This window comes from Oncorhynchus nerka, linkage group LG23 (assembly GCF_034236695.1).
Source record: "Oncorhynchus nerka isolate Pitt River linkage group LG23, Oner_Uvic_2.0, whole genome shotgun sequence".
Taxonomy (NCBI): domain Eukaryota; kingdom Metazoa; phylum Chordata; class Actinopteri; order Salmoniformes; family Salmonidae; genus Oncorhynchus; species Oncorhynchus nerka.
This window is the reverse complement of record NC_088418.1, coordinates 55,350,978-55,365,083: the sequence shown is the minus strand read 5'-3', so window position 1 is coordinate 55,365,083 and position 14,106 is coordinate 55,350,978. Positions and strand designations below refer to the sequence as shown.

The 14,106-nt window shown below is 43.8% G+C and overlaps 1 protein-coding gene across 13 annotated transcripts in view; it reads right to left on the bottom strand.

Annotated features, from left to right (window-relative positions):
- Positions 1–14,106, bottom strand: part of LOC115107095 (protein phosphatase 1 regulatory subunit 12A-like) — an 82,996-nt gene that overhangs the window by 11,925 nt on the left and 56,965 nt on the right. For 7 of the 13 annotated variants that reach the window (XM_029630476.2, XM_065008315.1, XM_065008310.1 and 4 more), the window contains 10 exons: positions 13,669–13,760; positions 13,107–13,226; positions 12,394–12,546; positions 11,863–12,030; positions 11,478–11,636; positions 10,562–10,652; positions 9,762–9,938; positions 9,361–9,568; positions 4,804–4,934; positions 4,333–4,398 (listed from right to left, as the gene is read on the bottom strand). In XM_029630476.2, the coding sequence (XP_029486336.2) occupies positions 4,333–4,398; positions 4,804–4,934; positions 9,361–9,568; positions 9,762–9,938; positions 10,562–10,652; positions 11,478–11,636; positions 11,863–12,030; positions 12,394–12,546; positions 13,107–13,226; positions 13,669–13,760 (1,365 nt within the window). The remainder of the gene's footprint in view (positions 1–4,332; positions 4,399–4,803; positions 4,935–9,360; positions 9,569–9,761; positions 9,939–10,561; positions 10,653–11,477; positions 11,637–11,862; positions 12,031–12,393; positions 12,547–13,106; positions 13,227–13,668; positions 13,761–14,106) is intronic. The other 6 variants (XM_065008311.1, XM_065008321.1, XM_065008319.1 and 3 more) reach the window with 4 other exon arrangements.

Sequence of the window (14,106 nt, the reverse complement as noted above, 5' to 3'; positions counted from 1 at the left end):
GTTGGACTAGTAACCGGAAGGTTGCAAGTTCAAACGCCCGTGCTGACAAGGTACAAATCTGTTGTTCTGCCCCTGAACAGGCAGTTAACCCACCGTTCCTAGGCCGTCAGTTCTTAACTGACTTGCCTAGTTAAATAAAGGTAAAATAAAACAAATACAATTCTTCACAGTAGGTATGGTGTTCTTTGGATGCAACTCAGCATTCATTGTCCTCCAAACACGACGAGTTGAGTTTTTACCAAAAAGTTATATTTTGGTTTCATCTGACCATATGACATTCTCCCAATCTTCTTCTGGATCATCCAAATGCTCTCTAGCAAACTTCAGACGGGCCTGGACATGTACTGGCTTAAGCAGGGGGACACGTCTGGCCCCGCAGTATTTGAGTCCCTGGCGGCGTAGTGTGTTACTGATGGTAGGCTTTGTTACTTTGGTCCCAGCTCTCTGCAGGTCATACACTAGGTCCCACCCGTGTGGTTCTGGGATTTTTGCTCACCGTTCTTGTGATCATTTTGACCCCACGGGGTGAGATCTTGCGTGGAGCCCCAGATCGAGGGAGATTATCAGTGGTCTTGTATGTCTTCCATTTCCTAATAATTGCTCCCACAGTTGATTTCTTCAAACCAAGCTGCTTACCTATTGCAGATTCAGTCTTCCCAGCCTGGTGCAGGTCTACAATTTTGTTTCTGGTGTCCTTTGACAGCTCTTTGGTCTTGGCCATAGTGGAGTTTGGAGTGTGACTGTTTGAGGTTGTGGACAGGTGTCTTTTATACTGATAACAAGTTCAAACAGGTGCCATTAATACAGGTAACGAGTGGAGGACAGAGGAGCCTATTAAAGAAGTTACAGGTCTGTGAGATCCAGAAATCCTGCTTGTTTGTAGGTGACCAAATACTTATTTTCCACCATAATTTGCAAATAAATTCATAAAAAATCCTACGTGATTTTCTGGATTTTTTCCCCTCATTTTGTCTGTCATAGTTGAAGTGTACCTATGATGAAAATTACAGGCCTCATCTTTTTAAGTGGGAGAACTTGCACAATTGGTGGCTGACTAAATACTTTTTTGCCCCACTGTATCTATATATATCCTAGCCTAGTCTCAAGTAATAAATTCAATGCAGCATTAGCCTTATATTTTGGTAATGAATGATGGGTTATGCATAGTAAGTGTCTAACTTTTAGACGGTCTCTTGCGCAATACGCAAACCTGTGCTCCACTTGGACGATTTTTCTTTTTAAACAAAGTCTCCTTAGCTAGACTAGAATACCTTGCTGGACATTTTTGTTGTTGCATTTCTTATAACAATAGACTACTCGAAGAGGGACACAAGACTCTTGCTCGCTGAATGTTAAATACAGCAGCCAGTAGAACTCATGGGTAGTTTGAAAGAGCGAATGTGCTAAACTATACAAGTAATTTATTCAGACCCATAAACCATTCAAACCTCGTGGAGAAGTGAACACCTTATGCATCTAAATTCTAGTCCTATATTACTCAAGCATGTCATTAGAATTATGACAACGTATTTCATTTAACTGTTGAAAGCGAGGAAGGAATGAAGCAACACTAGAGAGAGAAATAGGTAGGCTAATAACAGAGGAATTATTACAAAAAAGGTCAGTCAAATTCGCTAGCCTATACTTGTAACTTTGTAGGCCACAACGTGCTGCACCAGAATCGCATGTTCTCTCCCTGCTTTATCATGGTTTGAAGGTGCGTAATGCCAGTCCATACAATACAGTAATACAGTTAACACTGAAAAGATAAGTGCCATTTACCCATAGCATAGCTACATCTGCGTGCTTTTATGCGTTCCTGTCGTGCGTAAGGTGCACGTATTGGATAACGTCCCAATCATTTTGGCTCGTCTTTAATGTAGGGCTCATAATATGCATTTAATCAGGCTCAGGTTGCATCAGGCTTGAATGTTCAAATCAAAGCTCTAATCATAACCAGACATAGGCCTATTTATATGCTTTGAATGACACTTCCGGTTTTGACGGGGAAATACCGGGTTACACGGGAGAAAAGTGATTTATTCGCAGGATGGAACATTTGTAAAATACCAGGAAAATATTCAACCCTGATTGCTAGGTGACGTTAGTTGACTGTACCTGAACCAAAACTCTTGTATTGTTCATCCTATAGCTTGTTCTCCATCTTCTTAAATGGTGAGCCAAAATGTTTTCAGCCCTTTTATTTCCAATGACTGATCAAAAGTTATTTTCTCATGCGCTCTCATCTCAATGTACCAGACATTGTGAACAAAATAGTTTGAAACATCAAATCGCAATACACATAGAATCGGGAGAGTCGCTATACATATCGTATCGGCCCCTAAGTATCGTGACATCGTATCGTGAGGTCCCTGGCAATTCCAAGCCCAGGGAGAAACCCAAATCAACTCTGCCAGGAGGGAGCAGCTCTTCCTGAATGCTTTCCTATTTGGCGTTCTGTTCAGGCCACGCCCCAATGTGCAGCCTTCAACAACAGATATGCTGGCTTTCTGGCTGGTTGCTCCGTCCAGCCGCCCTCCTCCTCCCACTGTGTGCGTCATCTGCAGCAAAGCGCCTGGCCACGTCACTGTCTGCTACGCAGTACTGCACAGGACACACCCCTTCCAAAACAGGAAGACTTAGCCAGGGAGAATCCATATTATTGAACCTTTATCGAGACTAAGGCCTCTTACAGATGAACTCTGCATAAATACATCAGATAAAATATACAAAATTACAAAAAGTATTCAAACAGATCTATCAGAGGTCACTTATCATTACTCTAAACTGACCAAGGAGGATGATAATATCTCATTTCAGAGATCTCTGGAAGTTGTTTTTTTTGCAACTTTTATGTGGAACAAAGCAGCTTTACACAACTCTGGAGCCCGAAAGGGCCTCCAGTAGCATCCAAGCCTGAGACTGAGTTTGGTGATTTTCAAGTATAAATTGAATCAATGATGATACAGTAGACATAGGAAGTTTCTGCACGAGTCCTTTGTAGATAAATAAAATGCTGCTCTCCTTACATACAAAAGAGGCCCAACCCACACACCAACCTTCCCCTCTCCCAAAGCTACAAAGGAACTCTATGGGGGTTCTTTATCTATTATTACAGGGAGATGTCATGTCCGCTAAAAATAAGTCCTGGCTGATGGCAGAATGTCTGATTTTTCACTGCATGTGAAAAAATAAAACCTTCAATTTTTTTTTTTTTACCATTACTGCCCAAAAAAGTAACTAGTCCAGAATATTTTCTCCTCCATTTGCAGAATAGTTTTCCTAATAGTGAAAACTGTATGTACGTTCAACCTTTGACATAAACAAGACAAATTTCCTTTGCGTTTCAGGTCACCTTAGCGACAGGACAATCACAGGAAAGGAGGAACCATTAAACCCAAAGTCATCAGAAAGAGGGAGTCGTTACAGTACCAAAGCTGGCCAAAATAGGCCAAATCAAGGAAAATCAGAGGCACTTGCTTGGCCTTGACTATAGACAAAAGAGAGCAAAAAAAGTTGATTGGGGGTGAGAAAAAAAAAAAACTGGCCAATCACTAAAGAGCAAGTGTTTAATCAAAACTATCAGTCACCCAATAAATGAGCATGTCTTTCCTCAATAGTGTTCATTAGTCAGTATGTGCCGACATCAAAGTTTAGTTGGGTAAAAGTTAAATCATCCTTTAGTTTGGGTCTCAGCCTGGAGGTTGGACCACAGTTGCAATAAAGAGGTCAATGGAACTCAACCAAAACAATGGCAATGCCATGGAAACAAGTGGTGGAAAGATCTGGAACATCCTCATTGCCCCCCAGCAAAAACAGCCTATATTTAGGCTATTGTTTATTATGTATATTTCACAATATGTTGAGGTATAAATCTGAGCATAATACTAGTAAGGATGTCAAGCACAATATATAAGTCCATGTCATCGTCAATCAATCAATGGGGTTCATGACATACACACACTGACACTAATGTAGACATGCCTTTCAGTTAAAAACTACTGACTTCCCATAACCAATTTCTGAATGCTAGCTATGCAACCATCTCATACAAAATGCGAGTTAGCATTTAGCATTCACTTCTTCAAAAAGTGAAACGGGACAACTTCTAAAAGTTATGCAGCGAAAATAGCCAAATATATCCAAATCACACTTTAGTAACCACCTTGAGCCCGTTTCAAATTAATACATAAAATACGGAATATCCACTTAGTTTGATCAGATTAGTTGAATTTGCGCCAATGAGGGCGTCACTGCATCCTGTGTTCCAATGACCTCTTTACAGCAACTATTCCGGGTTTATTTCTGCATGGTTGTGTGGACTGAGGTTACCTGAGGTTCACCCTTGATGCTGCCTTCCTCTGAGTCCGCCGACTGGTCTGGGTCATTGTCATCACTCTGGAATACAACAGCCCCGGGACAGTTATCCTCAGAATAAATCCATAGCCTGGCTGCAATTCCCCTTTTTTTTTTGTTAACTAGGCAAGTCTCAAAAACAAATTCTTATTTACAATGACGGCCTACCGGGGAACAGTGGTTTAACTGCCTTGTTCAGGGAAAGAACAACAGATTTGTTTACCTTGTCAGCTCGGGGATGCCGTCCCAATCAGCTAAATCCAGAGGTGTTTCATGAGGTGCAATTAAGTGTAGTACCTCGAGAGTAGTTGTACTGCTAAATCTATAAAATGGCTTTTTACCTCAAAACTGACATGTATCCTTATTGCCTTATGGGTGGGTCAAGTGGGCTCTGATCATTACACTTAAACATGTCCACATTAAAGTGTCAGTGTGTATGTCACAAACCCCATCTTGGGTCCAGAAAGACACCCCGGTGGAGCGTCTCTTCTCACGGGGCCGCCGGCGATCCCGTATGGAGCGGGGCTGGGACTTATCCTCTCCCTCCTTCTCCTCCTCCTGCTGCTTCTTGTCTGATTCTGTCAATCATAGAGAGATTGAGTGAGACACATGCACCTGACCCAGCACATTTGGGGTCAATTCCAATTCTGTATCCTGTTTACATTGTCAAATCAAAAATCACCCAATACATGAGCATGTCCATCAATAGTGTTCATTATAGCCAGTATGTGCCGACATCAAAGTTTCATTCGATCAAAGCTTAGTCCGGTAAAACTGAAGTTATATCTTCGCTTTGCGCCTCACAAGTGGCGCATCGGTCTAAGGCACAGCATCGCAGTACTGAGGTGCTACTACAGACCCGGGTTTTATCCCAGCCGGGCCAGGACCCATGGGGCATTGCACAATTGGCCCAGCGTCATTCAGGTTAGGAGAGGGTTTGGCTGGCTGGGATTTCCATGTCTCATTGTGCTCTAGTGACTACTTGTGGCGGGCCATGCACCTGCAAGCTGACCCAGTCGTCAGTTGGACGGTGTTTCCGCCGACACATTGGTGCGCCTGGCTTCCATGTTAAGCGAGCATTGAGAGTCAAGGTCATGTTTCATTTAAGGTATTTCATTTTTAGGCAACCCAATCCTCTCCCTGCCTGGGTGGAATTCAGGTTAACCGTTCTGTGCTCAGATGGCTATTAGATACAGTGCCTTCAGAAAGTATTCATACCCCTTGACTTATTCCACAATTTCCACAGCCCGAACTCAAAATGTATTCAATTGATCATTTTTTACACCCATCTACACAAAATATCCCATAATGACAAAGTGAAAACATATTTTCTTGATTTATTGAAAATGTAATACAGAAATTAATTTAATTTACTAATTTACACAAGTATTCACACCCGAGTCAATTCTTTGCAGAAGCACCTTTGGCTTTGAGTAGTCTTCGGTGCCTGTATTACCTTTGCACCTCTGGATTTTAGGATTTTCTCCCATTCTTCCTTGCAGATTTTCTCAAGCTCTGTTAAGTTAGATGGGGAGTGGCGGTGAACAGCAATCTTCAAGTTTTTCCACGGTTTAAGTCTGGGGTTTGGCTGGGCCACTCAAACTTTCACATTCTTGTTCTGAAGCCATTTCAGTGTTGCTTTGGCTGTATGCTTGGGGTCATTCTGCTGTTGGAATGTAAATCTTCATCCCCCAGTCTAAGGCCATTTGCACTCTGAAGCAGGTTCTCGACGAGAATATGCTTGTATGTCTCCATTCATTGTTCCCTCTATCCTTACCAGTCTCCCAGGCCATGCTGCTGAAAAGCATCCCAGTAGCATGCTGCTGCTACAACACTTCACAGTAGGGATGGTGTTATACGGTTGATGAGCTGTGCCTGATTCTCCAGACATAGCGCTTTGCATTCAGGCCAAAGTGTTACATTTTTGTCTCAGACCACAGAATCTTTTGCCTTATGCTCTAAGGTTTTCACGTGCATTTTTGCAAACCCCAGGCATGCTGCCATGTGCCTTTTTCTCAGGAGTGGCTTCAGTCTGGCCACTCCCATTAAGCCCAGATGGGTGAAGTGCTGTAGAGACTATTGTCCTTCTGGCAGGTTCTAACATCTCAGCCAAGGAACTATGTAGTTCTGTCAGTGGTCATTGGCTTCGTGGTCACCTACCTGACCAAGGTCCTTCTTGCCCGGTTGCTCAATTTGGTCTGCGGGGCCAGCTCTAGGCAGAGTTCCATATTATTCTTTTTTTATTTCCCAATGGAGACCACTGTGCTCTTGGAAACTTTCAAAACTCTAGAAATGGTTTTATAACCTTTCCCAGATATATGCCTCATCACAATTATCTTGGAGCGCTACGGACAGTTCCTTGGACGTCAAGGTATAGTTTCTGCTTCGACATGGACTGTGGGACCTTATATAAACCGGTTTTTCTTTCTAAAAAAGAATGTCCAAACAATTGAATTGGCCACAGGTGGACTCCAAGTTGTGACATCAAGGATGATCAAAGGAAATTGGATGCACCTGAGCACAATTTAGAGTGTCATAGCAAAGGGGTGTGAACACATACTCACATTGAACAGAAATATAAATGCAACATGTAATGTGTTGGTCCCATGTTTCATGACCTAAAATAAAAGATCACAGAAATGTCCATATGCACAAAAAGCTTATTTCTCTAAAATGGTCAAATATTTGTGCACATTTCTCATTTTCCAAGATAATCCAACCACCTGACCGGTGTGGCATATCAAGAAGCTGATTAAACAGCATGATAATTACACAGGCGCACCTTGTGCTAGGGACAGGAATTTCCAGCAGAGCTGTTGCCAGTGAAATACATTTTAATTTCTCTACCATAAGCCACCTCCGTCATTTTAGAGAATTTGGCAGTATGTCCAACCGGCCTCGCAAGCGCAGACCACATGTAACCACGCCAGCCCAGAACCTCCACATCCGGCTTATTCACCTGCGGGATCGTCTGAGACCAGCGACCTGGATAGCTGATTTAACAGGAGTATTTCTGTCTAAAATAAAGCCTTTTTGTGGGGGAAAACTCATTCTGATTGGCTGGGCTTGGCTCCCCAGTGGGTGGGCCTATGCCCTCCAGTCATGTGAAATCCATAGATTAGGGCCTAACGGATTTATTTCATTTGACTGATGTCCTTATATGAACTGTAACTCAGTAGAAATAATTTTAATTATAGTTGCGTTTATATTTTTGTTCAGTATAAATTAGATCTGTATTTCATCTTCACAAATGTTTTCTAAAAACATGTTTCCACTGTCATTATGGGATATGGTGTGTAGATGGGTGAGAATCTATTTAATCCACTTTGAATTTAGGCTGTAACAAAATGTAGAATCAGTTTCTGAAGGCACTGTATATCTAATAATGATACATGATACATACTCTAGCCATACCTCAACATGGGAATACATTCTACATCAGTAGAACTAAAGCTTCTATTTTTCAATGAATAGGTCTGCTGTTGAAAGCAGGAGTATCTCAGTATAATATTTGTGCGTCTATGTGTGTCTACTCAGTCAATCAATGTACTGCTGAAAGTGTGTCCGGAATGCTTACAGTTTGGTATGAGAGTACATGCTTATCATACTGACACATCAAATGGCAGCAACAAACTCAGCAAAAAAGAAACGTCCCCTTTTCAGGACATTGTCTTTCAAAGATAATTCGTAAATATCCAAATAACTTCACAGATCTTCAATATAAAGGGTTTAAACACTGTTTCCCATGCTAGTCCAATGAACCATAAACAATTAATGAACATAAACCTGTGGAACGGTCCTGAAGACACTAACAGCTTACAGACGGTAGGCAATTAAGGTTACAGTTATGAAAACTTAGGACACTAAAGAAGCCTTTCTACTGACTCTGAAAAACACCAAAAGAAAGATGCCCAGGGTCCAGGGTAATAAATTGTCATGTCTGTACTGTGAGACACCTAAGACAGCGCTACAGGGAGACAGGACGGACAGCTGATCGTCCTCGCAGTGGCAGACCACGTGTAACAGCTGCACTGGATCGGTACATCCGAACATCACACCTGCAGGACAGGTACAGGATGGCAACAACAACTGCCCGAGTTACACCAGGAACGCACAATCCCTCCAACAGTGCTCAGACTGTCCGCAATAGGCTAAGAGAGGCTGGACTGAGGGCTTGTAGGCCTGTTGTAAGGCAGGTCCTCACCAGTCATCCCCGGCAACGTCACCTATAGGCACAAACCCACCATCGCTGGACCAGACAGGACTGGAAAAAAGTGCTGTAGAGGATCGATTTGGAGGTGGAGGGTCCGTCATGGTCTGGGGCGGTGTGTCACAGCATCATCGGGCTGAGCTTGTTGTCATTGCAGGCAATCTCAACACTGTGCGTTACAGGGAAGACATCCTCCTCCCTCATGTGGTACCCTTCCTGCAGGCTTATCCTGACATGATCCTCCAGCATGACAATGCCACCAGCCATACTGCTCGTTCTGTGTATGATTTCCTGCAAGACAGGAATGTCAGTGTTCTGCCATGGGCAGCGAAGAGCCCAGATCTCATTCCCATTGTGCACGTCTGGGACCTGTTGGATCGGAGGGTGACGGCTAGGGCCATTCCCCCCAGAAATGTCCGGGAACTTGCAGGTGCCTTGGTGGAAGAGTGGGGTAGCATCTCACAGCAAGAACTGGAAAATCTGGTGCAGTTCATGAGGAGATGCACTGCAGTACTTAATGCAGCTGGTGGCCACACCAGATACGGACTTAATTTTGATTTTGACCCCCCCCCCTTTGTTTAGGGACACATTATTAAATTTCTGTTAGTCACATGTCTGTGGAACTTGTTCAGTTTGTGTCTCAGTTGTTAAATCTTATTATCATACAAATATTTACACGTTAAGTTTGCTGAAAATAAACAGTAGAAAGTGAGAGGACGTTTCTTTTTCGTGAGTTTATGAGGTTTAATACAATCCATAGTATTTAGAGATCTGAACCTGCTCTCATTGCTGACCTTTCTCAATGTCCCTGGAGGAGCGGCTGTAAGAGGAGGTGATGCCGGACAGGCTGTTGGGCCTGTTGAGGGAGCTGGAGGAGGAGGTGATGCCGGTCAGGCTGTTGGGCCTGTTGAGGGAGCTAGAGGAAGTAGAAGTAGAGGACGGGGTGGAGGCCGTGCTCAGGGTGGTGGCCGAGGTGGTGGAGGGTCGGTAGCGCTGGTAAGTCTGGAGAGAGGAGAAAGAACAGGAAGTACGGAATGGTTACTGTCTTCAGATCAAACAACCTGGGCTTGAGGAAAACTGCAACAAAACAAAATCTCAAAAGTGATTGTCAGTTTACACATCAACAGTAAACTCATATGTTGTATTTCCAGGTGGATAATAGAGCATTGTAAATAACGAGGAAGCCATCACATACCTCTTCGAAGCTGCGGTACCTCGACCGGTAGTCGTCCTCCTTGGTTTCACCAGTCTCCTTCTTCTCCTCCTGCTTCTCTTGTTTCTCCTTCTCTTCCTTCTCCTCCTCCCGGGTCCGTATGGGGCGACTCCTGCCGATGGTCTTCTCTGCCTCTTGGAGGTCAGTTAGAGTCACACCCTGAGAGGAAATTGAGAGAATTTAGTGAATCTCTGACAAAAAGGGTTGCAGGAGCAATGTTTTTTTATTTGGCCAATTTAATTTCCTCATGGAGGAGAAAAACTACAAAATGGAATTAAATCTGCGTTTTGGAAGAGGAAAATGGTTAACTAATTTCAGGCATTCACTTATTGCACTGTGAACATTTGGGTTATAAAAAGTGAACAATTTAACAGGGCATTTTAAGCTGAACCATATTTAGTTATTTCAGATAGTATTAGTGACAGCGTGGAAAAGGACCAGCCCAGTTTCCTACGGCTTGTAAACAATCTCATTAAAACTCGGCACGCTTAGGAATGTTTGCCAATTTATACAATATTTATGTTTCCACAATAAAAACTGGCAACTTAAAAAAAAAATGTAACAATCAGTTCAGCTATATTACCCCAAGCCACATTAAAGGCAGAATACTTGATAACACGTACATAACTTTTCTGTAGGACTCATAGCAGAGAAATGGACTAACCAACCATTACAAAGACCAATAAGAAGTGACTCAGTTGAAACTGCATTTATCGCCAAGTATTTGGTTGGCCATTTAGGCCCAGTTCAGAAGCAGAGTCAGGACAGACGTCTTCACTAACCTGGGTAGACCGTCTGGACTGTCTAGCCTGTCTGGAGCGGGCTTTCCTCTGGGACTCCGACTCTTCATCCCGGACAGGGGTGAGGTACGACCTGCAACACAAACAAGGACAGGCGTGAGGTATGACCTTGAACAAAAACAAGCTATAGCCACACAACGATGATCGACATGCTAGTTGTGATATTAGGCCATTTACTTCAACAGTTGTCGACAACAATCTAAAATGACAAATCTAACATCCAAATGTTTTTTCTGCTCACCATTTAATCAACCATATTCTTATTGTACTATCAGCTATGGAGATATTTAATCTCCTTTCACCTTTTATTTAGCGTTAGTATCAAAATATTGCAAATATTGAGCGAGCAACAAGACAGGTAATTGTAATGTTCTCTTTGAAGAGGGAACGTGTTCCTTCATCCCACACAAAAATATCAACTCAATCACTTGTGAGCCTTGGCTAGGCCTTGAGAAACCCCATCTTCCTTATAAGGAGAACTTTCTGAAGCAGACAGGGTTCTAGAACCCTCCCAGAACAGGTGGCTTCTTTCAGCAGCAGTGACTTCACAGGAAGACGTGCTCTTAACCCCATTCATTTGAACAGACTCCCACTCCTCCTCCAGTGTGTACACACTGTAGGAGATCACACCCAATTCTCAAATAGAGGCAATGCAATCTCAAACAGCACAGGATCTTGCTAGCTTCAAGATATTCCGCTTTCTGAGAGACGGCAGTTATTACATTGTTTCTAGTTGCATAAACAAGAGAAGAAACATGAGCTTTGTGTAAAATAGACAATGTGTGTGTCAGTAATATCCTTGTTTTTCCCCTGTGGGTGTCACGTGTGGCCATCCATGTGTGTTTCCATGTTTGCATTTCAGAGTGTGTGCGTTTGTGTAGGCGGGGGGTGCGCGTACGTGCGCGTGTCGGACCTGCGTCTCTCCCTGCCGTCAGAGCCAATGATAGTGCCAGTAGTGGACGTGGTGGTGGTGGAACCAGTGTTAATCGTAGGGACGACTGCAGCAGACTCCTTCTCCCGCTCCTTTTCCCTCTCCGCACTCTCCTCTGCCCAGTACCTGATCCACAAAATTGTACACAGGACTTCAAAATATGACTAACATTTTTACATTCATGTGTGTAAGGTTCTCCCAGGATTTTTAACACCTGAAACGGACATTTCCTGCGATCTAGATTTTTTTTAAATGGCCTTATGATAATAAAATAAGATGTACTTATTTTACATAGTGGTGCAGTGCCCCTCTTTCATTCTTTGGGGAGATCCCTGAGTGTGTGTGTGTGTACCTGCTGGTGAGGCTGGAGGATCCGGTGCGGGTGGAGGAGCCCAGGCTGGAGAGCAGGCTGCGGTCACGGAAGCCGGTGGGCGAGGTAACAGACGAGGTGGTTGTGGTGGTGCTAGTGGAAGAAGAGGTGGTCGAACCCAGGTCTTCATGCCTCCTGCCAAAGGAACCACTGTGGATACCAGTGGAACAACAGTCAGATAAGAAATGAGAGAACAGGAAGGAGGGAAGGAGAGTGAAAGGTAGGCTGGACAGCTGGACAGGAGAGGACCCATTACCCATACAAGGAATGACACGTTATGAAAACAAGGCTATCAAAAACAGTTAACACTGTGGCCTTTGAAGATGAATTCCTCTCCATTAGCCATTACTCCAAAATGGGGTTGATCGCTCTTCAGTTGATGGGAGGGTCAAGAGAACACCAGTCAAAGACGCATGAAACTACACAACACTTATGCAGCCGAGACCGCCAGACAGGTGACAGAGACAGTGGAGGTAGATAGAGGTTGTTGATCAGTGGGGGCTGGTAGTATACCTGCGGTAAATGCTGTAAGACTGGTAGTGGGAGGCGGGCGACTGCCAGGGTTTAGTGTTACAGGTGTTAGGGTCCAAGCTGGAGGCAGAAGAGGACTTGGCTGGCACGTCCCGCGTGCTGCCGCTCCGCCCTAGCGTTAGCGTGTGGGACGTGCTGGCAGTGTGTGGAGGTGGGGGCGAGATAGGCATGTTAGCAAGGGGGCGCACACCACACACATTTACATAACATGTATAAAAACTAAGCTCTGACACGCTTGGTCCATGTCTTGGTTTCTTGGGCCGTAGTGATGGATTCTGGGTAATGTAGTTTTGGAACCTTGCAGGCTGTAAGAGCATGACAATGGCAGATTGTAATGTAGAACCTGATGTGTAGTATAGAGAAACTAAAGGCACAGAAACCCGACAGGACTAGTACAGTCATGCAGGAGACTGTGGCATTTGTGACAGAGGCGTTGGACTGACTTGCATGGTTTTTCTCAGTAGATGTTTGCATGTGAAGCATGTACGTGCACTTGTGTCAAATGAAGTGCGAAATCAAATTGACATGAGGAATGAGCAAAACTACTAAGAGTCAATTGAAGTGGAACTGGATAGCTCCACGATGTTGTTAGTAAGTCCAGAACTAGTACTGAATGGAAGATGGTGCACTGATCTGGTGTAGTGAGTCGGTCAGGTTGAGGAATGAGGGGTAGCATATCGTGAAGCGTGGCTAACCTGCGCTGATAGCTGGGTGTTGTTCGGTTGGTGGAAGCGCTTCCTTCACTGTTCTTCAGCTCATCGTCCCAGCGTCTCCTGGTGTAGGAGCCGCTACGTACCAGACTAGCAGCAGAGTCCCTGGGATTGGAACCACACACTACAATAGCACCCAGGGCTCCACAATATGCTGGCAAGGACCCGCAACCTGGTGTTACAAGTCAATACTGGATAAATCCTCAAATGTGCCTAAATGGAAATCAGTAATGACTAACAAAGTATCAATGATCGATATTTGTAACATTATATTCTAGATAGTCAATCTGATTGATGCTGGCCAAATGTGAACATTGAGAATATAATTTTCATGTAACTAATTCCTACACTTCAAAGAAATATGTACGAGGCCACTTTTTAAATATATAGATTTTTCATTGTAAACTGAAGTACTCAGAGGCAGCAGAGCAGCTACATAAAGACAACATGCAGTGCTGCTTTGGGCCTGTAACACACAGCAGTGAACAGCAGGTGGTGCTCTTGTCTATGCACTTTTCCCTTCGGAGGGACCACGCTGGCACTTCACCTGTTCTCCTTCTCGTCAATGTCTGATGTACTGGCCAGTCTCCTGGGGATGGTGGGGGCAACGTAGGCAAGTCTGGTTCCTTTGTCTTTTTCCTGCACATGAAACATTGGAGCCATTTGCTTGAGCTCCTAAACAAACACATGCTACATCTACTAACATTCTTCATGCATTGTCCCCCAGCCAACAAACCAGTTGTCAACCGACAGTGGATTTCAACTTCAACCTGGCAACGCAACTTATCAAAACAGTCTGGAATGGTGAACCATCAACTTCATATGAATGATGACATCCGTTTCAAATCGTGCTATATGTCCAAGCAGCTGGACACACACACACCACACGTATATGTATACACATATACATACACACACAGCTCAAAAAAATAAAGGGAACACTTAAACAACAATGTAACTCCAAGTCAATGACACTTCTGTGAAA